This window comes from Sceloporus undulatus, chromosome 1 (genome assembly GCF_019175285.1).
Source record: "Sceloporus undulatus isolate JIND9_A2432 ecotype Alabama chromosome 1, SceUnd_v1.1, whole genome shotgun sequence".
In the NCBI taxonomy this organism is placed as follows: Eukaryota; Metazoa; Chordata; class Lepidosauria; order Squamata; family Phrynosomatidae; genus Sceloporus; species Sceloporus undulatus.
Genome location: NC_056522.1, coordinates 209467399 through 209493696, shown reverse-complemented (window position 1 = coordinate 209493696; position 26298 = coordinate 209467399). Strand labels below are relative to the sequence as shown.

The window sequence follows — 26298 nt, the reverse complement described above, 5'->3', positions numbered from 1 at the left end:
CTGATTTGCACATTAAAAAAACAGATAACTTCTGTTATCAGAAGTTTATTCTTCTCTTGAAAAAGAATATTTTGATTGTATGAGTAATGAACTAGTATGATAGCTAAGATCTTTGTGACATAACCTGCCATAGGTATGGCAATGCATAAATTTAGTTCTCATCATCCAATAGGTTGCCCTAAAAATAGTTTCCTGTATGTTTTAGTCTCCAAAATAAGGTAAAAGAGGAAAAGTTAGCTGGCATCTTTTTAGTGAGTTACAATGGTATAACGTGCACCATTGTAACTCACCTTTGATCAGTGTGGAAGTTGGAATTCTGTACTGACTGCTCAGTGACCAAAATCCTTTCTCCAAACCATCTTTTCTCTGCTACAGCCTCTCCACAACATTCCCATTTTTTGGCTGGTGCAGAGTATGGGAGTGGCAGAGCTGGATGCACAGCACTGACATAATCCTGAGGGATCCCAGAAGGACCCCGGAAAATCCTGAAAGATGCCTGTTTCTGTGTGTCCATCTCTGCTGCTTACCTCACTCTTCACTGGCCAAACACTGGCCATGTTGTTGGGGCTGCAGCTAAGAAAAGATGGGGTTGTGAGAATGAGTTGCATAGGAGAGTTCTTCTAGTATCACACATGCACTTTGTCTCCTGATCATGATTCTCATCCTTCCTGTACTGTTCGCTGAGAATGAGTGTGAGATAGGCTAAGACCATCTGTCTTGTATGTGCTTGCATATGTTTACATAGCCATATGATGGAGCATAGAAAACATAAAACCTTTCTGTTCTGTTAGATGTCTGCTAATCTTTTTTTATTATTATTGTGTCATTTTGTTTCTAGGTTTTGCAAAAGGCACAGGATAAAATCAAGCTCAGAAGTTCCATCTGTTCCAAAAGATCTGCTAATAATGTCAGAACTAGTTCTCCCACAGTTCATCTTCTATCTTATTCAGTACTTAAGAGAAGGTTACAATGAACCAGGTATGAATAATGCCAGTATTCTGATTAACCTCAGAAGAGGGATCCTTCATTCAACAATTAAGTTTTGTTTTTTAATTTTGTTAATTGAACAGTGAAGATTTATTTTGCTTTCCAGGAAAGAATCATTCTAACCAATTGTTGAATTATTATAAGTTTATGACAGCAACCACAAATCTGCATTAGATATAAGGAGAAAATGATAACCAGTTACTTGACTGACAAGATTGTATTTATCTTACTGTTCACAATTATCCTTATTTATATATTTTAAATTACTTTTCGTGGTTAAAATTGCTCTCGTTAACAAGGCATTTCACAACATAAAATAATTATAAAATAGGTTAAAACTAAAATACAGAGCCAGCAATAATAATAATCTACAAACAATTAAATTCAAAGTCAGCAGTAAAAGAGTAGTATTAGTTAAAATTACAATCTAAAATCATAGACCAGTGGGCAACTGTGGAAAGTGCCGAGGCCACATTAGCTTCCTCCACTAGTCCTGCAAAAAATGTGAAAATATTTTAGCTTCAAAACACTATCCAGGGGACATGGGAGGATTTGTGTCCATGTCCCCCCGCCCCCGGCCCCACGAAAAGCATTTGGGGTCATTTTGAGGCAAAAATATTTTTTTGCAAAATTTTGCAAACATTTGTTTTGATTGGGGTTAGGTGGATCCAAGGGCCTCCAAATGTGATGGAAGTGCCCTCCACACCCCCTAGAGGTCATTTGTTGGCATTTGGGAGCAAAGAATTATTTTTTGACCACTAGGGCCACAAAAATAGCCCTTGTGCCACACTTTGCCCTTTTCTGCCATAGAATTATTATAAATTAAAATAGGTGTCAGGACACAGGATGTTTCATATTCTGTTAAATTAGTCAACAGAGTGACCAGGTCCATTTCCCCAGTGCAGAGTTACCATAGAAGTGAGGCTTCTACTGAGTAAACCCTGTCTCCTCCTACCAGGCTGATGAACCTAATCAGTGACCCCAGTGTCAGGGCTTTCATGGTTTATTTTAAGTTCTAGGCAAGATCATATAGATATAGAAGAGGGATGGTCTGTGTGTAAGGGGTAACACCTGCCCCCCTGAGACCTTTTAGGACTATGTCACTGCCACCCTGCTAATTGTTTTTTGGGGGAAATGCCCACATGCCCTCCCAACAACTGCTAGGGAGCACAGATTTTGCCACTTTTTGTGACTTTTGTGTAGAACAAAAACATTCCTTCTGGTTATAAAATGGCCCAGGGGAGTGAAAACCATAGTAAAAATGCCCCAACCTTCTAGGAAATGTTGGGGTTTCTCCACCCCTTCAGTAATCTGGCTGCTAATCATTTAGCTAATAAGTATCAGATTGAATTGAACTTGGAAGCAGATTGGCACCTAGTGCAGCTAGCACAAAATTAATATTATATGCCTAGATCATTTAAGCCCTGCAAGCAGCTGGACAGTTGCATTCTACAATGACTGAAGTTTCTGAATCGTCTTCAAAGGTAGCTTCACTTACAGCATGTCACAATAGTTTAGTTTTGGTGCAGTTAGGGCATGAATGATTGTGGTAAGGTCTCCTTCCTCGTACTGGAGATCCAGCTGACACATTTTTTATTCAAAACTTAACAATATGCATGTATGAAATGAAATAATCAGTTCAGGTAAGCCTTGCATAAATAAACAAAAATATTTTGAACATCCTAGAGTTTCTTCCAAAATGTATCCAGGGATATTTTTTTACCCGTCTCCATCTTATACTTTCCATATTGGTGGCCATACTTACAAATCTCTGCCTTTTAACATGTTGGGGGGAGCTGGTGAGGTAGTCTTACCTGCTTTCCCCTTTTCTCTCTGTTGTGCTGTTCACAAATGCACAGTAAAGAATTTTGGAGGCAGATGCTGTTTACCTTGCCAGTTGTAGGACAGTCTACAGTAGAATTTCATTCTTTTCCAGCTTAAGCTTTACTGCATGTTTTACTGTAGGCACACTACTGCAACCTAATACTGAAAGTCTGTTTTAGTCTGTCCCTCCTTTGCCATCTTCTCAGTGCTGATATTGCTTAAAATATCTTCCAGCTAAACAGAGGAAGAGGAAGAGTTGAGGGCCTTTTTTGTTAGAGGTCTGTTAAGTGGAGTAGGCCAATGATCAGTTGTGTAAGAGCATATAGGGCAGAGGCAGGCAACTTTGGTGGATTTGGAGGTTAGTTTTCTGTCCTGTTTTTTTGAGAGCTCCAGGACTTACACAAATTGCTCCTTCCAAAAAACAAACAAAAAAACCCCAATCCCAACAAAAACCAAAATGAAAATCCTGACATGGTGAACTCCCCCACCACATTTTGCCCACCCCTAATCTGGAGAGATCCCTCTTTGCATAGGACAAGTATTTTAATGACCATGAGTGATATGTTCTAAGGCAGACCTGCACAACTTCGCAGGAGGTAGGGGTCAAAAAATAGGCTAAACTTTTTCGGACCACAAATAGGTTTTAAATAATAATAATATAATAATATGATTTACTTATAGCCCACTTTTTCATGGGGAATCAAGGCGGGTTACAGCATGTAAAAACAATGTGTTACATATTAAAACCAATTAAAATGTATCCCCCTCCCAACCCAAATTATAAAACAAAATTAAATAAATTACAATATAAAACGTTACAATGATAAAATCAACAGAATTGGGGAAAAGAGGAAAGGACTCCATAGTAGGAGGGAGAAGATGCTGTCATGCTTGGGGAGGGGAGGCTAATTTGGAAAGGCCTGCTGAAAGAAATCCATCTTAATGGTCTTTTTGAAGGCCGCTAAGGTGGTAATGTGGCGGATCTCCTCTGGCATGTCATTCCATTGCCTAGGAGCTAATAATTAATATGATTAATATTAATTCCGTCCTTCTCCTCTTCTGCCTGGCTTCCTCCTCAGGAGAAAGCCAAGTGACGGAGGAGCCTTGAGGGATGAGCGTTTGCCCCTCTTCCTCCTCCACTGCCTGGTCATCTCAGGAGAAAGCTGGGGAGAGGAGGAGCCTTGCAGAGTGAGCATTTACTAGTCCTCCTCCTCCTCTTCTATCTGGACCTCTCCTCAGGAGGAGGCCAATCAATGGAGGAGCCTTAACGTTACTGCACATCCTTTGGCGGGCCGCATGTGGCCCCCAGACCATATGTTGTGCAGGCCTGTTCAAAGGTTTATTTGGTAAGAATGACCAGTGCTCTTAATAGCAGAATAGTTAGTTAAATGTTATAAAATAATCAGAACTGCTGGACCCATCTTCTGCAATCTGTTTGTTTTTTCCCCCTCTAGTTCTAGATCTGCCCTCAGAAAAAGACCTTCACAAAGTCCTCCAGATGTTGGAACCCCACATCTCGTTTTTGGAAGATTTGACAAAAATGGGAGGTGCAATGCGTTCAGTCCTTACTCAGGTTCTGACAAATCAACAGTTCTATACAGACCTTAGTTCTGGTGAGTTGACATTTTATTTTGTCTGAAGCAGGTTTCAGTCTTAATAATGTATTCTTAACATGCTTTTAAAATGATTTCTGCCTTCCTGCTAGCTTCCGTAATGAGGAGCAGCAGTGCTGTACTACAGACACCCTCAACTTTGCCTTTTTCTTTCTTTCCCTTCTTGAAGGGCCAAAAGAAGTGACATTGGCCTGTTACAGACAGCCAAAATAAAGCTGCTTCGAGTCACAGTGGAGGTATGGTGTTTCAATGATGCATGCGTCCTAAGAGTCCAGAATCCACACCAAAGCCACGCTCCAGTCCTTAGGGCTGGAGTGTGGCTTTGGTGCGACTTCTGGACTCTTAGGACGCATGCATCATTGAAACGCCATACCTCCACTGTGACTCGAAGCAGCTTTATTTTGGCTGTCTGTAACAGGCCATTGAAACATAATGCTGCATGTTGTTTCTTTCCTTGCTCCCTACAGAAATCGAGCATTCATCATGTCCTTTTTCCTGCCTGAAACATGATTTCAGTGAGACTGTCTAGTTTCTGACCTCAGCTTTAATGGTCCAAGGGGGCAACAGCAGGGATGGAGTTATAGGTCCAAAACACACTGCAGAGATAATGCAGTTTAAGACTGCTTTAACTTCTCTGGCTTAATGCTAGGGAATTCTGGGAACTGTAGCTTATCATTCTCTGTCAGCTCTGGTACCACAACAAATTACAGTTCCCAGGATTACCTGACACTGAGCCAGAGCAGTTAAAGCGGTCTCAAAATGGATTATTTCTGCAGTGTGTTTTGGACCATACGGACCCTCTTGATTTAGTATGGAAATAGTATGTAGAGAGGGCTTTTTCTTAGTTCTAACACCATCCAGTTTTAAAATCCTTTACAACTGATTTAAAGGAATGTTTTTAGTTTGATTGTTTATTTCTTTTTTAAACTTTTGTAGTTTACATTTTGTTAGCTCTATTTTGTTTTAATCTGTATTTTAAGACCTCTTGGGTCTCACATTGAAAAGCAGGATATAAAATAGATAGATAGATAGATAGACAGACAGACAGACAGACAGATAGATAATGAAGACACTGCTGTACCTTATCTGCTTTGATAAGTGCAATCATTACTCATGAAAAGTCTGCATGAAGTAGCTCATGAAAAGTTTGTTCAAACTGCATGGCAAGAAAACATGAATTTCTTTTGTTTGTTGCAAATTTAGTGACTGAATAATTTGGCAGATTAGATTTTAATGAAGACATATCAAAATGTTTATCTCAGACTCTCTTCACTGAAGCTTCAGTATTTTGAATGCCTGATTAGAATTTTATTAGATTAGAATGCTGCTGCTTCTATCCTTGCCCAATTGCCAACTGTCCAATTCCCCAGCTACATTTCAGATTTAGTGGAATAATTCCAGATGACAGAGGGGAGGAAGCATGCAGCTGGCTGAAAACTAAATAAAGTAATGAAACCTATTCACAAAATGGCAGTGAACTTGCTGCAAGTGAAGACTTAGGGCTGAAACAGATGGCCCCTTTGAGCACCAGATTGGTGCTGCGGCAACCACACGCCACGGCCCCAATCTGGTGTTTTTCCAGCTCCAAAAGCATCTGCAAAATGCCACTCCTTTTTGGGGTGGGAAAACGGTGCCCTTGCTGTCGCCAGAGTGGCTTTTCAGCATTTTGGTGGCACGGCGCATGTGAACGTCACACCGCCAAAATGTTGTGAAGCATTGCAATCTGCCATGCGGCTTCCTGGCGGCGTGAGGGCAGTGTCAAAGTGTGCGGCATCTAAATGTCACACTCAGATGTCATCCCCAATCTGGTTCTTGCTGCCAGTCTGTTTTGCCCCACAGTCGAGCCAGTATTTTCCACTTGGTTTCAGTGGTTAGAGGAGCATTCATTATTAGTAATGTATTGTGTGGGAAACCCAGCCTTTGAGAATTAACAACATGCTTATTAAAAAAAATGAATCACAAAGTGGTATAGGTGGGGGAAGAGGAATGTGTCATTTATAGTCACAGTCCATGAGGAGGTTGTGTCACGTGACCAGAGTTCCATACTTGGCTCACAGGTCTATTACTTTGAGAGAAATCAGGTATTTGTAATAACAGTCTTGCAGTTTGAGTGCTCAAGAAATGTAATATTTTCCTACTGAAAACAATAGTTGAACTTGGAACCCATGCATCATTTACTACTATATATATATTTGTATGTTTATTGTGTAGGCCAAAGTTGTGAATGTGTTTTGTGCAGCAAGGGTTGATTGCTAAAGTTAGCTTGTGTCTTTGAAATCTATTTAAGGTAGTGGAGAAAATGCATGTGTAAAGAAGAGCCATGAAAAGTACCTTGTAGCTCTGAAAGGTTCTGGACTGACGTTTCCTGAAGATAAGCTTGCATGTGGGGTACAGGAACCAGGAGCTGGAGCTAGTTCTTCAGTAGTTCAAGGTTTGAAGAATGCTTTTAAAACTAAGTGTTCATGCATTTCCCAATATTAATTGGCTTCATTACAGTCATTTTTGAAACGTTTTATAGTATGAGCATGAAACTACACAAACTTATTCAATTGTTTTTAGTTTTTTACTATTATAACTTAATATTTCTTACTTGTGTTTTGATTTAACTCATGTTACAATCTGCCTTTTGTCTTGGGGTCTTGTATCCCACCTTTCTCCCACAATTGAAATATAAGGCAGTTTAGAGCATGTTAAAATATCTAATGAAAGACAAAGTATAAATATAACATCTATGAGAGCAGGGTTTTCTAATTTTACATTAATTTAAATCTGCCATTAAATAACAAATAATTTTATAGCTAGAATGTATTATGTTTTACTAGACACAAAAGTTTATTGGAATTGTTACTCATTTTCTAAAATTGAGAAAATATCTAAGCTTTTACATAATACAGTGGATCCTTGTTATACGCTGGGGTTTGGTTCCAAGACCCCCGTGTATAACAAAATCCGTGTATGCTCAAGTCCCAGTATAATGACAAAGCAAAATGGTGTCCCTTATAAAAAATGGAAAATCAAGGTTTGATATTTGAAAGTTATACTTTTTTTGAACATTTTCAAACTGTGTATGCTTGAATCCGTGTATAAAAATCTGTGTATAAGAAGGGCCAACTGTACAGTTATATTACTGTGGAAATGCTAGATCCCATTCTATACAATCTGCCTGCCCCAAACTGTGGACTTGTCATCCTTGCATTTGAGCATCCGTGGATGGCCGCACCACATTGTCCCTAATATCCCTAACGTGCATCCGCGCGCATGGTGTGCCACCATTAAAAACCATAAGACTTGAGGTCTTGCAGTTTTTGGCAGATGTTGGGGCAGCTGTCTGAAATGGAACCCCCGCAGAAATGTAGAGCTACTGTATTAAGTAACATACCAGTTTGAATGGCCACATAGTAATTGTGGGTCAAATGGCCTTTTTGCAAGAACTTGCATTTCTGCATTGTTTTAATCCAAGGGTATATAGTAATTAGATTGGTGTTTACTGGCAGACGAGATGATTTGCAGGATATCAGCAATGGTATCTGGTTTGCAAAGTGGCAATAATAAAAAGGCTGCCACTGTATAGAAATATAGTTGCTTGATTCATGGGTAAATGGTATATTTATGAGCCTCAGAGATGCCCTGTTGTAAAATGGGCTTTATGTTAAGAACTCTGGCTCAGTGTGCTGTTTCATAATATTGCAGCATTAATACAATCGTTGTCTCTTTTAGTCTTGATGTTTTGCATTTGTATAGATAAGTACCAATTAGTAATTCTGCTGGCTAGTTTTGGAGTTGTATGTTTAATTTGTATTTTACAGTACTCTGTTGAATGAAGATATGTAAGTCTTATTTTTTCAAATAAAACTTAAATCCAGTAATTTGTTCCCTTACATGTGAACTATAATGGATATTTTAACTTTTTATTTTGCAAGGTTTTTCAGGTGGAAAATCAACTTCAGGGCAAGGTGACTCTTCTGACGAGGTGAGACTTGTTTAGAAATACAATAAGGTGCACTGGTAAATGATATTAATTAAAAAATTACCCCGATTGTTCCTGTTTGTCTTTGCTAATATATAGGCTGTTCGTTTCAAAAATAAGTTGAAACTACTTTTCCTGTTTTTACAGGGCCACATAGTTGTTGTCTCAGCCTTCTTCCACTAGGAAAGTTGTTGTTAATGCTACTTTCACTGAACTAATTTTAGCAGTGATGAGAATTGACATGTAGATAGCAACCTCTGAAAATAAAGTACAGTGAGCCCTGCAGATCTGTGGACTCTGGCTCTGCAAATTTTACTAACCACAGATTGATCATCCCATATTATTAAATGGGGAGATGTGAACTCAGACATACTGAAACAACACTTTCTCTCTCTCTCTCTCTCTCTCTCTCTCTCTCTCTCTCTCTCTCTGAATGGTAGAGTAATATCTTAAGATACAAGTGAGTGAGGGAGAGAGAGAAAAGAGTATTTAATGTGGAAAAAAGCAAAGGTTCTCATTTTACAGATGTTAAGTCAAGAATTTTCACAGCAAGAGGTGGTACAGTTGCTTGAATTGTCGGATAAGCTCCTTACTACATCCTCTTTCCTTGTAAATAATCTGTCTAATATAGGAGTGAAGGGAGGAGTGTAGGAGTAAAAGGAGAAAGGAAATTACTGCAGTTTCAAAACTGTCTCTGGTTCTAGTCTAGGAAGGGACTCTTTAGTTAGACCGGAAAAGTACCGTGTTTCCCCAAAAATAAGACACTGTCTTATATTTTTTTCTTCTTCAAGAAGACACACTATGGCTTATTTTCAGGGGTTGTCTTATTTTTATTAAGTATGGTACAACAATCTACATTTATTCAAATATACTAAGTTGTCTTCTTCTGGAACATCATCATAACTCTCCAAACCCAGAATTCCATCCTGAATTTCTTGCAACTCCATTTCCTTTAGAACCATTGGCCCCAATCTTTTTGCTCCCTTCCCGCTCCCTTATGTTATGTGCTGGGCCTATCACTATGTCTTATTTTCGGGGTATGGCTTATATTGCATAAATGTTTAGAAATCCTGCTGTGGCTTATTTTATGGGTATGTCTTATTTTTGGGGAAACAGGGTATTACTAATACTCTTCCTACATATAGAAGCAACCAAGCACCGTGTGTTAAAATCACATTCTGAGATCATCCTCTGGTTTTAAGTACATGTAGATGCACCCCCAATTTATTATACACAAACAAACCTTGGAGGGAGGTTGTTGTAGCAAAGACCAATTTACAGTCAGCCCTCCTCATAGGTGGGCTTGCCTTCCGCGGCTTTGAGCTTACACAGAAGGCAAGCCCCATTAGAAGTAATGAGGTGTGTACTCATGCTGTGCGCCCTGTGCACCGCCGCCTACACGTACCTAATTATTTCTTATGGGGCTTGAGCATACTCTCTTTCCCCCATACGCGGGGGAGTCCGGAATGGATCCCCTGCATATAGGGAGGGCGGACTGTACTTTTGAAAACTTTATGATAAATGAACAAATATATTTTTACTTGTAATCATGAAAATTACAAGAAAAGAATGTATAAAATCTTAAAATGATATGGTTTTATGATCTTAAATGTATCTGTGCTGTAAATTACTACCTCATTGTTGGTTCATGACTTTACCTTTATTGAGAAAACACATCAAAAATTGAATTTCCCCCAGCAAAGCCTAAGGTTAAATCTTATCAGTTGAATATGTAATAAAGAGATAAAATCTCTCAATAAATAAGTGGCTTGGCCGCCTCTCTTGCCTAATTTTTATTGTATCAGTAGAATATGATTTGTCTTCCATTTTTTACCTGTCTTTATATAGCTTTAACAGTAGCCTGACCTATAGATATTTAACAGTGAGGCTTTCTTTGTTCTTGAGATCACTGTTGAGAAAGGCATTAGAAACTAAATATCTGCTTGCTAGATTACTGTAAATGTTGTTACTTGAAGTCCATACTTCAAAATCAGTCAAATAATCTAAAGCAAGATCAGCTGATACAGTGGGCACTTGGTATCTGCTGGGGTTTGGTTCCAGCCCCCCCTCCCCATGGATACCAAAATCCATGGATGCTCAAATCCCATTAAATACAGTGCCATAGTAAAATGGTGTCCCTTATATAAAATGGCAAAATTGAGGTTTGCTTATTGGAATTACATATTTTTAAAATTTTTTCAAGCCGTCGATGCTTGAATCCATGGATAAGGAGGGCCAACTGTGCCATTAATCAGCAGTAACTTCTAAAGTTGCTTACACTTTTATATTTGGACCTATTCCCTTTTATGTTTCTCTTAAATTATCTCTGTTAACTCAGATGTGATCTATTTGGATATGTAGGAAAGTGAAACAAGTCCCTTGTCTTTGATGTTTTTAAAATGTGGATCTGTTCCATCTGTCTTTGGTTCACATCAGTAATGCAGATATTTTATGTAAAATTATGTAGCAAAATTCTGTGATCCCACCCCAATGGTGGTTGCCACCTAGATGGTGGGAGGAAATTTCTTGGGCAGTAAAAATATCTAGGGAGACTTCTTACTTAAACTTTGAAATATTTTACACTCACTTTCTAGTTAAACTGGCATCGGTATCTGGATTGCAGGAATAATGCATTTTGACACCACTTTAACCACCACGGCTCAATGCTATAGAATTCTAGAATTTGTAATGCAGATGCAACCTAAGCATACATGCATCTAACTAAGGGCGAGTTAAATGCTTGCTTTTAATTGTGTATCTGCGTGTGTCTTTGTGTGTGTGTGTGTGTTTGGGATTGAGATAACTGCCATATAAAGGCAAACATGAGAATCCGAATGCAGTTTATTGGAACATATACATTCTGTTTTTCCACCACCCCCCACCCCCACCCCATTTTCGTTCTTAACCACAGAGATTTTTGTAGAATTTGGTTCCTTAAGGATGATAACAAGCCCCCAGAGTTGAAAATACATGTTCATAAAGATTTTGAGGGGAGGTAACCTTTTTAATCCCTTGTGGCAAAAATAGTAGTATTGTGCCACTTTAAAGACTAACAGTTTTTTTTGGAATAACCTTGCATAGATTGCAGCCCACTGATCATTAGATCAGACATCCGATAGAGTAGGCTGCAGTCCATGAAAATTTGTGCCAAATAAAACTTATTAGTTTTTAAGGTACCACAAGATTCTTGGGTATGTTTGTAGAAATTATTACTGGTAGTAGTGGGAAGGTAAGATGGACTGATGTAATGTTTCTGATGAACACTGTGTTACTCAGAATTTCAGAGTTTTGAAGGGTTTTTAAAATAATAACTTACTGCATTCATCAGATTTTCCAAGGATCTTAGTTCCCATCTTACTTTTCTTTCAAAAGCATAATTGCAGAGTATCTGACTTTAAGATATTCTATCTTTGTTCTCAAAATCACAGGAGGATCAAGATGGTAGTCAAGGTGTGGGAAAACACAAGAGGGTGAAACTAAGCAGCACCGCCAAAGGTACATGGCAAAGTATTGTAGTGTTTTGTATTTTGTATCTTAAGGTAACTTGGGCTAGTAGTTTTTTAGCACTGATGAGAGTGTGTAGTATGACAGAAAAGACTGAAAAGTATGCTTATATGAAATACTTGGGTCCAAAAATGGTTTTGTCTTTGGTTAATTATGCCTCTGTCTTCACTGGTGGCCGGTGTTTTTCTGAGATGTGTAATGAAATTTGAGTCAACATTGAATAAATTTTTGTGAATCAGGAAAGGAAAAATAGAGATTTTTTAAAAAAAATAAGGAGGTATTGATTGTATGCTATAGGGCAAAAGATGCATACAGATATTGGCTGATAGGCAAGAAATGATGATTATGAGAAATTAGGCAGAATTAGGCAAAGGGAGACAGTTTTGTACTAGGAATGCAAAAAATCTGATTTTGAGTTCCAACAAAACCAGCAGTTGAGGAATGTCTGTGGTACAAATGCTCTGTGCAACAAAACCTGTTGTGGAATAAAGAATGTAGCTAGAAGTTTAATCACAGTTGGTGATGTTGACAGCATCAGAGAGACAGGAGAACTGAGGGAGTATTAGGCTACAATTCTATACATCCTTACCTGTTAGAAAACTGCTATAAACAAATCAGGATTTGCATCTATTGTGTAAGATCTGGACTTAAGTTTAAAAAAAAAGTTGACATCTAATTTGAAAATGGACTTCATTGTACCCTCAATATATTAAGTTGGTTAACTTTAATTTTTTCATGAGCACTAGCAAAAAATCATTGATAAACTTCAGATAGATGATGGGAAAAATTGGTGTGCCCAAATTTTGTTGCACTGCTGTTCCTATCACTCCTCAACATTAGTTGACTATTAGGGTTGATGGAGTTGTAGTCTAATGACATCTGAAGGATCACATGATACTCATCCTTGTTCTAGATCCTTGTATCTTCTGTTGCTCTTAAGTAGTGGACAAATGTTATCAATATACTGAATATGCTTATGTATAAGTCTAGAAATTTTAGTCCAAAAATTGATTCAAAAAACCTGAGTCGACTTATCTACGGGTCAGTGTAAATATTGTACTTTAACTCTTATAAAAAGAGGGACCATCTGGTGAAAGGCAAGAGCGTAATCTGTCCTGCTCCCTCCACTCTCTCATCCATCCTGCCTTTAGTGTGACCACAAATAGTTATGCCTTCTGAACTTTTGTAAGTTCTTTGGCATTGTTTTCCTTTGCTTTTCTCCAGGAAACTTTGCTTTGTTACATGCCCCACAGTTTTAACCTCGACTTATCCACGGGTCCATAATTTTGCTCCCAAAACCTGTCCTCAATTTATACATGAGGTCGACTTACAGTGGAGTATATACGATAGTTAAAAGTTTACTGCTGACTTCCGGGTTGGAACGGCAGCCCATCGGACGCAATCTCAGGGAGTTCCTGAGAAACCGTCCTCCCTCGCTGGTGTTTTCCCAGCTCGTTATCTCCAACACGAAGCAGGGAAAAACCCCAGACAAGGCATTGCCTGGGTGAAGAGGCTTCGCAAACCTTCAAGTGCTTCAACCTGACTGGGGGTCTTTTGTCCCCCGAGACCCAAGCAGGAAGAAGCAAGGGAGGTAAGAAGAGTCGGCACCAGCAAGGGAGCCTTTTCAGGCACAACAGCTGCCACCAATTTATTTTTTAGAAGATATCTTCTTTGTTTTAAACACAAGTAGCAACACAGTTATATCCACAAGTTATGCTCTTGTCCTAAGAGCATAACTTGTGGATATAACTGTGTTGCTACTTGTGTTTAAAACAAAGAAGATATCTTGTTTAAAAACCTTCTATGGGAAAAAAGAGAAAGAGCCAAGTCAGTTACAACAAGAGGATAAACGGACTCTATATTTATTTACTTATTATTAATTTAAAGCCTGTCTCCGAATTTGGTAATGGACATTAGAGAACAAATTAACTTTGGCTGAAGAAACAAATTCGAAGCAGGCAAGACAGACTTCAAAACAAAATAAGACTTAAGATAAAACCCAACTTTATTTGGTTGTTGTAAAACTAACTCCAAGCGTCATTATCTCAAAACTAACTCAAACAAAGGACGGAGGTTGAGGGAGTAAAGGAACAGAGCTCACAGTTGAAAACAATCATTAATTGAAAGCAGCTGTAAGAGACAGGCAGCTGACAAGAAGCAAAGTAAAACTTTTAGGAAAGAAAGAAGGTGACTAAGTTGAAGAAGAAGGGAAAAGACAAGACAGCAGGAAAAGAAATAACAATAAAAGATCCAGAGAAAGAAAGAGAAATATTAGCAAAATGAATACTAGGAGGGCAAAAGACTTAAATCAGCAAAGAAGAAACTCAGCAGAGATTAACCCAAAAACCTCAGAACAAACAACATTATTAGAGGAATTAAAAGCCTTATACACTGACATGAAAGAGGACATTAATGCAAGGAAAAGAGACATGGCAGCGATGAGGAAGGAAATTAAACAAGAAATACGACAAGAGATCAGATCGGAATTAAAGGAGATTAAGGAGACTTTAAGGAAAGCAACTGATGACATAAAGCAGATGGAGAAAAACGTACACAAAATAGAGGAAAAAACTGACAAAATTAACAAAAAAGTGATTGAAATAGGAAAAAAATCATGAAAAGGACCTTGATGAACAGGCCTTATATGACCTGAAGCAAAGGGAAAGCTGTATTAAAATCAGAGGCCTGAGAGAAAAGGCAAAATAGGATTTATATGAATATCTAACGCCTATTTTGGCAGATTACATTGGAATGGATCAAGATAAATTTCAATGGAAAATCAATAAATTGTTTAGGATAAATTCAAAGATGGCTCGACAAAAGAACTTTCCGAGAGATGTGGTCGTATGTTTTATGAGAAAAAAGATAAGGGATGAGATAATACAGTTAAGCTACGAACAAAATTTAGAAGTGGAAGGACTGGACTTGATTATATACAAAGACATCCCAGTTAGAATTCTTAAAAAACGGTCCGGCTACAAACCACTGATTAATCTGTTGAAAGATAACGATATTATTTACAGTTGGGATAGATTGGAAGGTGTAATATTCAGATTTAAAAGTGAAACATTTAAAATAAACTCTATAATGAAAATGAAAGACTTCATTAGAAAATACAAAAGAGAGCTCAAAAAAAGCGATTTACAATCTGACGAAGAAGAAGAGGAAGAAGAGGGAGAAAGAAAAGAAGAAGAGAGGCCGGGAAGTACAGAAACCTAAAGAAAATGGAGAATACAGTAAAGAATCATAAAACGAAAATTTAGAAACTGAATGAAAGAAAAAAGTGAAGAACAAATAAAGAAAGAATGGGACATCTTTTATGTTTTTCTGAAGAAAGAATGGAAAAATATTATATTGAGATAATGGATAATGTATCATAAACAAATTATAAGTTTGTTCACTAAGCATTAAGTTGGTTAATGTTGATTAATGATGTCTAATTTGGTTACCTGTAAGATATTAAGGTCTGTCGTGGGGTTTATCGGACAATGAAAGGACATTGGCTAAGTAAGTTAACTCAAAACATTTAATATGAGTAAATATTAGAAGAAATTATTGTAAAAGAAAGAGTAAACAAATCAGCAGAAGGGAACGATTATATAAAGGTTAAGATATAACTGAGTCTTAAACAGATACTTTAAAGATAAAACAAGTAGTAGGAAGTGCAGTACAGTGGTGCCTAGGGTTACGAAATTAATTCGTTCCGCGGCCGCTTTCGTAACCCGAAAAGCCTTCGTAAGCCGAATTGCCATAGGCGCTAATGGGGAAAAGCCGCGATTCCGTGCGAAAAAGCCGAAAAAAGCACCAAAAGTTTTTTCGTAACCTGAAAAAACATTCGTAACCCGGAACAATAATTCCCTATGGGATTTTTTCGTATCCCGAAAATTTCGTAACCTGGGTATTTCGTATCCCGAGGTACCACTGTATATGTTAAATGTGTTTTATTCAAAAGGTGTCAAGAGGGACAATGTTGTATGTATGTGTATGTATATATGTTGTGTCAAAATGTGTGTTGTGAGAAAAGTCTACAAAAAGTAATTAAAAAAAAGTTTACTGCTGGTGAAATCGATGTTTGCTGATGTTTTGTTTTTGTCTCTGTTAATTCTAATTTTTTTCAGATCAGTCCATCATGGATGTTTTGAAGCATAAATGTTTTCTAGAAGAATTACTATTTTGGACAATAAAATATGAATTTCCACAGAAAATGGTAACTTTCTTGCTCAACATGCTTCCAGATCAAGATTATAAGGTATATATGTGTTTGCCCTTGGCTCTTTTATCAAGATAGTACTATCCCATTGTAGTTTTTGCAGTATTTTGCAAAGGCGTAAGAAGATGCTATTATGGAACAAATCTAAATCCAGTTTTTCTACCTGCGGTAGTATTTTTAGCAAAACAAACAAACAAAACAAACAAAAATTGTTTATTATATGTTTATGATACCAGTTTATGATATGCTACATCTCCTCCTGTACACGTTTGGTGAGGCAGCAAATCAGGGAGGCTTTTAAACTATGAATAGTCTGCTTCAGTTTGTAAGGACACAAATCTAAGGGCCCGAACAGACAGGCCAAAATAAACCTGCTTCGGGTCACTTTAGAGGTATGTTGTTTAAATGATGCATGTGTCCTAATAGGCTGGAAGCTGTGCCAAAGCCATGCTCCAGTCTTAAGGACTGCAGCTCAGCTTTGGCACAGCTTCTGGCCTCTTAAGATGCGTGTGTAATTTAAACAGCATACCTCCAAAGTGACCCAAAGCAGCTTTATTTTGGCCTGTCTGTTCAGGCCCTAATCTAGACATAGAGCCTTACTACAGTTATTCATGCTCTGATAACCCAACATTGGATTTCTACAATAATTTGTACATGAGCTTTCTGCTGAAAATGATTAGGAAGTTTCAGCTGATCCAAATAGGATAGCAATCCTCTTAACTAGGGATGGAGAATATAATCATATTAATGTTTTTGGTGTATATTACATATTAGTCAGTTTCCTGGCTCTATTCAAAATACTGGTATTAACTGTTACAAACCTTACGTAGCCTGGGACTGGGATATTTAGAGGAGTGTCACCTCTCATATATTATTCGCCCTGGCCCATTCTTTGGGAGCCTCCCTCAGTGAAGTGAACTGAGTAGCAATCAGGAGAGGGTCTTTTCATCAGTAGCCGCCTAGCCCAGGAATGCCTTTCCTAGATGGCTATATTTGATTACACTAGGTAAAGATCTTTTAGTTTTCCTTAACTTTTTGAAAAAGTCTTTAAGCTTTAAAACTGTGTTTGTGTTTTTAAATGCATGCATGTATTGTACTCTGTTGTTATTTATATATTTTATGCTTTCGATTTTGTTATGTGAACTCTCCAGAGAGTGTCAAGCACTGGGTTGTATAGAAATGCAGTATGTCAGTCAATAAATATTGGAACTTGAATGGAAGAAAAAAGTTGTAACACTAACCTTTGTTTTATACCTTATAGATTGCTTTCACAAAAACCTTTGTGCAGCATTATGCTTTTATTATGAAAACACTGAAGAAAAGCCATGAGTCTGATACCATGTCAAACAGAATTGTACACATTAGTGTCCAGCTGTTCAGCAATGAAGAACTAGCTCGCCAAGTGACAGAGGAATGCCAGCTGCTTGATATTATGGTTACTGTCTTGCTGTATATGATGGAGAGTTGCCTTATTAAAAGTGAGCTGCAGGGTACGTTGAATTCAGATCTTGCTTTATGATTATCTGTTTACACAAAAGTTCTTCCCCATGTAAATGTACAGTCCTCCCTCTGTTCTGGCGGACTTGGGATCCATGCGCCTTGATTATCCACAGGGGGACGAATGGAGGGAGGTAAAATGGGGCGCGGGCCCATGGCACACGTTTGCATGCCCCTGCGGGAGCACACCTCCATTCAAGCCAATAGGGCTTGAATATGCATGGTTTTCCATTTTCACTGGGGGTGGGGGGTCCGGAATGGATCCCCTGCGAAAACGGAGGGAGAATGTATTTAACTCCACAGGCTATATTTCAATTATTGTCTTTTAATTTGCAAAATCTGCCATAACACTGCTGAAAACAAACTAGTCCAGTGCTTTGTACAGTTGTTCATACCTAAGATGCATGACTGTATTCTGGATTGAGGCAATTGTTACTCCATTTTTTTTGTCTTGTAAAGCAGTTTTTAAGTTATGTTATGTCAGAGAAATGCTATTACTAGAATGATTAAATTTATAAAATGTTTACTATGACACTAATAGCTGTATTTATTCATCTGAAGTACAGAAAAAACCTATTTTTGAAAGTCCACCAAACTATCATCTTCTCTTCACCATCATTGTTTTCATCTCTTTTATTTATACCTCACCTTTCCCCCCAAACTGGGATTTAAGATGGCTTACAAATTAAAATAAACATTATATAGTTAAAAAAATACAAAAGATCAAAGTCAAAATGGAATTAAACTATCAGTAACATAAAAACAATTAAACATACAATGAACATTATTTTTAAAAGCATTTTCTTTCTGTATATTTTTGCCATCTTCTGATGACCAGGAGCCTTCTCCAGGAGTTTTCACCATCAGAGATGAGGCAAATGGATCAGAGTATTTTTAGCTGTGTTGTTCAATCCATTGAACTTCCTTCTTAGGGAAGTTTGCTGGTATCTCTTGCCATCTTTTAAGTGTCAGTAAAACAATATTTTATTATTTGGATTTTTAACAAATTTTAACTACTTGTGTACATTTTTCATTTCAGATTTTTTGACCATTTTATTGTTGTTTCAGTTTTTAAAAGTTAATTGTTTACTAATTTAAATAACTGTAGATGGCTAATGGAGCAATGATACATGGTGGATTAAAATTGATTATATCTATACATATAAACTTCTCTGCCTAGTTACATGGAAGAAAGCTGTATTTGCCCTAGAAACAGTTTTTAAGCCTGATCTAAGTGACTCTAAAACTTGCTTGCAGTTATGTAAGAGGATGGGGCTGTTTGAAGTCTTACCTGTTTTTTTGGGAGAGAGTGATTTTAAGACAATTCCTTTCTCTTCCTCCTTGGGCTTGGACAAATGGACAGTATACCACGGGCCAATCCAGTGGTATCCTGCCTGTGGTTTCCACCCAGGCCAGCCCCTGGACCAATGTAGTGACAGGTGAGTGTTCATATGCCCACCTGTTACCATTCTGAGGATCTTCTGCTGGTATGCGCCCTTTAGTTGTTGCCACTGTCACTTCCTCTCTGAAGGCCCCTGCTGCATCCTATAAGGGTGGAAACAGGGTTCTTGGCTACACCTATGTGGTCAGGCCCCTCCTTCTGATGTCACAGGCCATGGCTGGAGCCTTCAAAGAAGATGTGATTGTGGTGAAATGCCTGTCTGGTTTGGCAGCTGTTACAGTGAATTTCAAAGAAGCTGTGCTGTAGACAGCCAGTCTTTTTAGATCAGATTAAGGGCCTTTTGGGCTGGGATCAAGCCAGAACCACCAGATCCATTTCTAGTCTGCCTGTTGCTGGCTTGAGGCTAATGGTCTTCTGTCTGGACAGAATGATGCCAGGCTGGGGAGAGCATGAACATTCTGGCCTGTGTGGACAGGGTCCTTGTTTCCTTTGTTGAGATTTGGAGACCCAGAAGCTGCTTTTGGTAAAAAAAATGAAAACATCAACTAAGATTCAAGAGCCCTGCCTCTACTGCAACCACTCACTCACAAGCCACAAGGTTGTGAGTTCAATACCAGCCAGGGGCTCAAGGTCAACTCAACCTTGCATCCTTACAAGGTTGCTAAAATGAGGACCCAGCTTGTTGGGGGCAATTAACTTACACGTTGTAAACCACTTAGGGAGTGCTTAAGTGCACTGATAAGCAGTATAGAAATGTACTTGCTATTGCTATATTCATGTGGTTGTATATAAAGTCTAATATTGAACTTAGTGAGAATTGGTGGTTTCTGTGTCAGTGAGGTGATGAATCTGCTCTAAGTTTTAGTGTGCACTTCAAAAGATTTCCAAGGGGCGGAATCCTGTCTCTAAACAGATTCAGCACCTTGGATACATGCTTTAAAGTTTGGGTTAAAAACTAGAGCAATTTCTCTACCTACACTGATTGGTTCTTAGTTCTCTGCATGCCCCTAGAACTTTACATACAAGTTTCCTGTAAGGATGGTATGAGAGGCAGCATTGTATAATGCTTAGAATGTTGCACTGTGTTCAAGTTCACACTCAGCCCATAAGCTTTTTTGGTTAACTTGGACCAGCTACACTCTCAGCTTAACCTTTCCCATAGGGGGCTGTGGTGAAAATAAACAATAGGGGGAGTTAGAATGACATACATCAGTGCTGTTTAAACTACATGATATGTGGGACTGCGTGGGGTTTTTCACCACAGTGAAAGGAATTGGCTACATTTCTGGCTTTCCTGGAAACTCTCCAATGGCTTTGGAAACAATATTGGTCCAGGGATCACCACTCTGAGTAGCACTAATATATACCACCTTAGTTTGCTAAGAAAACTAGGATCTAGATACAATAAATATGTGTAAGTGAATGGAGAAATCATGATATATATCGGAATTTTGTTTAATACATTGGAATGCATTTTTTTTTATCATGGTATCCATCATGTATGGAGTACATTTTATATCCTTAAAATTTTTAATTTTCTTTTAGATGAGGAGAATAGTTTACATGTTGTTGTGAACTGTGGGGAAGCACTACTGAAGAATAATACTTACTGGCCACTTGTCAGTGATTTCATAAATATCCTTTCACACCAGAGTGTGGCTAAGAAATTCTTGGAGGATCACAGACTATTAGTAACATGGATGAACTTTGTGTCATTTTTTCAAGGTATGTGGTGTTTCTTTGATTTAAACAAGGTCTAGCTTTGTCTGGTTGAAGGCAATTTAATGAACGTTTTAAAAATGTTTGCATCTGACCTAATATTGGCTTTATAGTCTTAATTCTCCAAAAATCATCATAAATACTGTAATTTAATAACAAATATAGTTCCTTTTTAATAGGAACTTTTATTTCTGAATACCAAGGGTATTAAAAGAACTGGCAAATGTAATATCGGAGCCATTGGCAATAATCTTTGAAAACTCCTGCAAAACAGGAGAGATCCCAGCAGACTGGCGAAGGGCAAACGTTGTCCCCATCTTCAAAAAGGGGAAAAAAGAGGATCCCAACAATTATCGTCCAGTTAGTCTGAGATCAATACCAGGAAAGATTCTGGAGCAGATCATTAAACAGAGAGTCTGTGAACATCTAGAAGGCAATGCCATAATCACAAAAACTCAACATGGGTTTCAGAGAAACAAGTCATGCCAGACAAACCTAATCTCTTTCTTTGATAAAATTACCAGCTTGGTATATGAAGGGAATGCTGTGGATATAGTATATCTTGATTTCACTAAGGCCTTTGACAAGGTTTCCCATGACATACTTGCAAACAAGCTTGTAAAATGTGGGCTAGACAAAGGAACTGTTAAATGGATCTGTAATTGGTTGACCGGCCGAACCCAAAGGGTGCTCAACAATGGCTCCTTTTCATCCTGGAAAGAAGTGACCAGTGGGGTCCCACAGGGCTATGTCCTGGGCCCAGTGCTATTCAACATCTTTATCAATGACCTGGATGACAGAATTGGGAGCATACTTATCAAATTTGCAGATGACACCAAATTAGGGGGAATAGCTAATACCCCAGAGGACAGGATCAAGATTCAAAATGACCTGAATAGACTAGAAAGCTGGGCCAAAGCTAACAAAATGAAATTCAACACGGAGAAATGTAAGGTATTGCACTTAGGGCGGAAAAATAAAATGCACAGATATAGAATGGGTGACACCTGGCTGAATGAAACTACGTGTGAAAGGGATCTAGGAGTCCAAGTAGACCACAAGTTGAACATGAGTGAACAGTGTGATGCGGCAGCTAAAAAGGCCAATGCTATTTTAGGCAGCATCAATAGAAGTATAGTGTCTAGATCAAGAGAAGTAATAGTGCCACTGTATTCTGCTCTGGTCAGGCCCCACCTGGAATATTGTGTCCAGTTCTGGGCACCACAATTCAGAAAGGACATTGAGAAACTGGAGCGTGTCCAAAGGAGGGCAACAAAAATGGTGAAGGGTCTGGAAACCATGCCCTATGAGGAACGACTTAGGGAGCTGGGGATGTTTAGCCTGGAGAAAAGAAGGTTAAGAGGTGATATGATAGCCCTGTTTAAATATTTGAAAGGATGTCATATTGAAGAGGGAGCAAGCTTGTTTTCTGCTGCTCCAGAGAACAGGACCCGGAACAATGGATGCAAGCTACAGGAAAAGAGATTCCACCTGAACATTAGGAGGAACTTCCTGACAGTAAGGGCTGTTCAACAGTGGAATGCACTCCCTCGGAGGGTGATAGAGTCTCTTTCCTTGGAGGTCTTTAAACAGAGGCTGGATGGCCATCTGTCAGGGATGCTTTGATTTGGATTTCCTGCATGGCAGGGGGTTGGACTGGATGGCCCTAGTGGTCTCTTCCAACTCTACGATTCTATGATTCTATGATTCTATGAAAGCCAGATTTGAGGAGGAAACAATCTTATTTTAAAATTGATACAATTTGCTTTTTAATTCTTAAAAAAAACCCACTAACCTATCTTTAAACAGAAATTTATGGTTTCATTAAGGGGGGATATTGCTATTAAACCTCAACCATTACTAGCTTTCCTTCTTTAAGTATATGAAGTTATATCACAACAGTATTTGCATGGAACAGTGAAGAGCTGCCAAATATAATTACATCTAGAACATTGCTGTGGGTGTACGTCACATATTTGGAAGCTGATAACATACTGAGCTTCTTCACGTAACTAAATTCTACTTGAATCAAGGTATAATGATGGCAGAAAATCACAGTGTAACAGTAAAGCTTGCTTTGTGGAGACTTCTGCTATTCTATAAATAATATAGGTCCAAAACACACTGCAGAAGTAATCAAGTTTGAGCCTGCTTTAAACACACTACAGAAATAATCCAGTTTGAGACCGCTTTAACTGTTTTGGCTCAATGCTAGGGAATTCTGGGACCTGTAGTTTTGTGAGACATTTAGCCTTTTCTGTCAGAGAGCTCTGGTGCCGCAGCTAGCTACAATTCCTGGGATTCCCTTGCATTGAGCCAGGAGAGTTACAGTGGTGTCAAACTGGATTATTTCTGCAGTGTGTTTTGGACCTTAGATACTAGTACAGGTATACCTTAGAGAGCTGGTGTGGTGTAGTGGTTTAGACGTTGGAATACAACTCTGGAGGGTTCAGTTCCCTGTTCGGCCACCAAAACCCACTGCATGATCTTGGGCAAGTTATACACTTTTGGTCAGAGGAAACCCTGTGACAGTCACCATAAATTGGTAATGAATTGAAGGCACACAACAGCAGATACAGTCACACCTCAGTTAACAAAGTGGATATATTCCTGGGCTTTTTTTTTTTTTAACAGAAACTTTGGAACCAGCAGTAGAAATAATGTGGAAAGAATAGGGAAGGGTTTCTACCCCACAAAAGAGAAGAGCAGTTCAGCATACTTTTATTCAAAACTAACATGCACATGTGAAATTAAACATCCAATCACATAAGGCTTGTATAGGTAAACAAAAACATTTTGAATTTTCTTGAAACCACTTGAAAGCATCTTTGAAAAATGGATCTGGGGATAATATTTTTCTTTTAACAGCTTTACTTATGATTTAGTGGCAAAACATACCATATATACTCAACTATAATTTGACTTCGTATATAAATTAAGGGTAGAATATGGGGCCAAAATTATGGAACTTGTCATGAACTGTGAATAAGTCGAGGGGTGGCTTCTACAGACCACCCACTCTACCTCTCTACTATGTCCTCCTCAATTCTTCCTGCCTGGATGTGGTCTCCAGAGCAGCTGTTGGGGCTGTGGAGAGTCACGGCTCAGTTTGCAGCCATAATATGCCTTGCAGGATTCAGGCCTGGAAAGGATGCTTGGGAGCCATGTGAGGGTGGCCCGGAGGCCTTGGTGGGATGTGGGGACGAGGCAACCATGGGCCAAGCCTCTTTGGTGCCTGAGCTGTTGTGCTCCCAAGAAGTCTTCCTTCCTTCCTTCCTTCCTTCCTTCCTTCCTAGAACCAGGCAAATGATGGAGGGTAGGGATCCTTGCCCCCTGCGCCATCCACTTCTGCTGCTCTCCAGGCCAGAGCTTGGCCGCCCTTAGTCAGGGGGATCCAGCCGGCACCTGGCTCCTCCTGATGCTCCTCCTTGCCTCTATTCCGCCAGGGAAAGAGGTCCTGCTCTGATGACAGCAGGGCCATCTTTCTCCTTAGCCGTCCACCCCACTAGCCCACACAGACTGCTTCCTTGATGGGACCCCTGGCCACACTTTTTGCTGTGCTTCTTTCACCCCACCACTCGGCTCTGCTCCAAAGCCAGGAGACGGAGGGAAGTGGCTCCATCGGCGGGTTCCTGGAGGAACATGGCGAGCCCATTCTTCCTGTGCAGGCATTCTCTGGAGCTGGCCCTCGCCGGAGACAGGACTAAGCAGCTCCAGAAGATGCAGAGGATGACCCCCAGAGGATAAGTATGCTGGCAGAGGACTTCCAGGGGTCCTACAGGGGTCATCCTCTGCATCCTGCAACCCCATGCCAGCATACTTGCCCTCTGGAGGTTGTTCTCCAAGGGCTGACTCTGAAGGATGAGCTCTGTAGGACATGTATGCTAGTGGGGGGCTGCTCTCACCTGGCTCCCAAGCACCCTGTCCTGGTCTGGATCCTGCAGGACATCCTCAGACATTATGGCCGAAAAGAAAGCCTCAGCCCTCCTACTCTGTTTCCCCAAAATTAAGACATACCCATAAATTAAGCTGTAGCAGGATTTTAAAGCATTTGCGCAATATAAGCCATACCCCGAAAATAAGACATAGTGATAGGCCTGGCACAGAACGGAAGGGAGCAGGAAGGGAGCGAAAAGATTGGGGCCAATGGTTCCAAAGGAAATGAAGCTGCAAGAAATTCTGGATGGAATTCCGGGTTTGGAGAGTTATGACGATGTTCCAGAATAAGACGACTTAACTTTATTTGACTAAATGTAGATTGTTGTACCATACTTAATAAAAATAAGACATCCCTTGAAAATAAGCCATAGTGCGTCTTCTTGAGGAAAAATAAATAAAAGACAGTGTGTTATTTTTGGGGAAACACGATAGTTGCTTTGGTAGGGCTTCTTGTTTGTGTAGGTCTGTATGTGTGGGTGTGGAGGCAACCTTGGGAGGGTACTCTTACTGCCATGGCCTGGAAACACCAAACAGCCACTGCCATAATTTTTAAAAGCAGCGTTACCATATTGATTGGTGTATAAGTCAACCCAGGTTTTTTGGGTTAATATTTTAGCATAAATGTTTCAACTTATACATGAGTATATACAATATATACTGTATATATTCATGTATAAGTCTAGAAATTTAGGTGAAAAAATTGACCCCCCCCCAAAAAAAAACCCCACTGACTCGACTTATCCACAGGTCAATGTAAATACTGTATCTTAACTCTTATTTAAAAGAAGGAACCATCTCCTGATGAAAAACAAGAGTATAATATGTGAAGCACTGACCCCCTTTACTCTCTCATCCATCCAGTCTTAAGAGTAAGCACATAGAGTTCATTTTATAAGTTCTTTGACATTGTTTTGCTTTGGTTCATCCTTTAGATCCTTTGCTATATGCCCATAGGTTTTACCCTCAACTTATCCACGGGTCATAGCAAAGTCCATAATTTTGGCCCCAAAACTTGCCGTCGACTTATACATGAGATCGACTTATAGTCGAGTATATACGGTATGCTTTTTCAACATGCCAGGATAATTGTTGAGGTTGGCTAATCTTCTTTTCCCTTTTCTTTCTGTTTTGCTTTTCACACATGCTTAGCAAGTGATTTTGGAGGCAGCTGTGTACCTTGCCTATTGTACATAAGCACACACAGCTATGGCAGGATCATCTAGAGTAGAATGTTGTTCTTTCCCAGGTCAAGCTTTATTACATTGTTTACCACAGACATGCTGCTGCAACCCAAACCTGGAAGTCTTTCTCTAGGTCTCCTTCCTCATCCTCCCAAGGCTAATGCTGGAGGCAAAAATCCCTTCTAACTAAACAGTAGACTAGAAAAGGGTTTGGGGGGTTAGACAGAACTTCCACTTTGTAAAAATAAACTTCTTTATCAGAGGCTTTGTTGACTGAGATGTGCCTATATAGAGTAATATTTGACTCAGACATTGGTCATGCATTTGTAAGTTATTATTAGCAGGTCCATGGAGAGATATATAACAACATGAGAATTGGTAAGACTAAAAGCAGTCATCACAATTTGTAACTATTTTTGTTCTGATAAATTACCGGGCTTCTTCCTTTCAGAAGA

General features: G+C 39.1%; 1 protein-coding gene across 5 annotated transcripts in view; it reads left to right on the top strand.

Moving 5' to 3' along the window:
• The window catches only part of UBR3 (ubiquitin protein ligase E3 component n-recognin 3), a 126140-nt gene that overhangs the window by 11053 nt on the left and 88789 nt on the right, over positions 1-26298 (top strand). For all 5 annotated transcript variants that reach the window (XR_006100867.1, XM_042441445.1, XM_042441436.1 and 2 more), the window contains exons 2-9: positions 839-978; positions 4266-4424; positions 6712-6855; positions 8345-8394; positions 11820-11886; positions 16014-16144; positions 17367-17595; positions 20550-20729. Coding sequence is in view for 4 of the 5 variants with exons in the window: in XM_042441445.1 (XP_042297379.1) it covers positions 839-978; positions 4266-4424; positions 6712-6855; positions 8345-8394; positions 11820-11886; positions 16014-16144; positions 17367-17595; positions 20550-20729 (1100 nt within the window). In the remaining variant the exon portion in view is untranslated. The remainder of the gene's footprint in view (positions 1-838; positions 979-4265; positions 4425-6711; positions 6856-8344; positions 8395-11819; positions 11887-16013; positions 16145-17366; positions 17596-20549; positions 20730-26298) is intronic.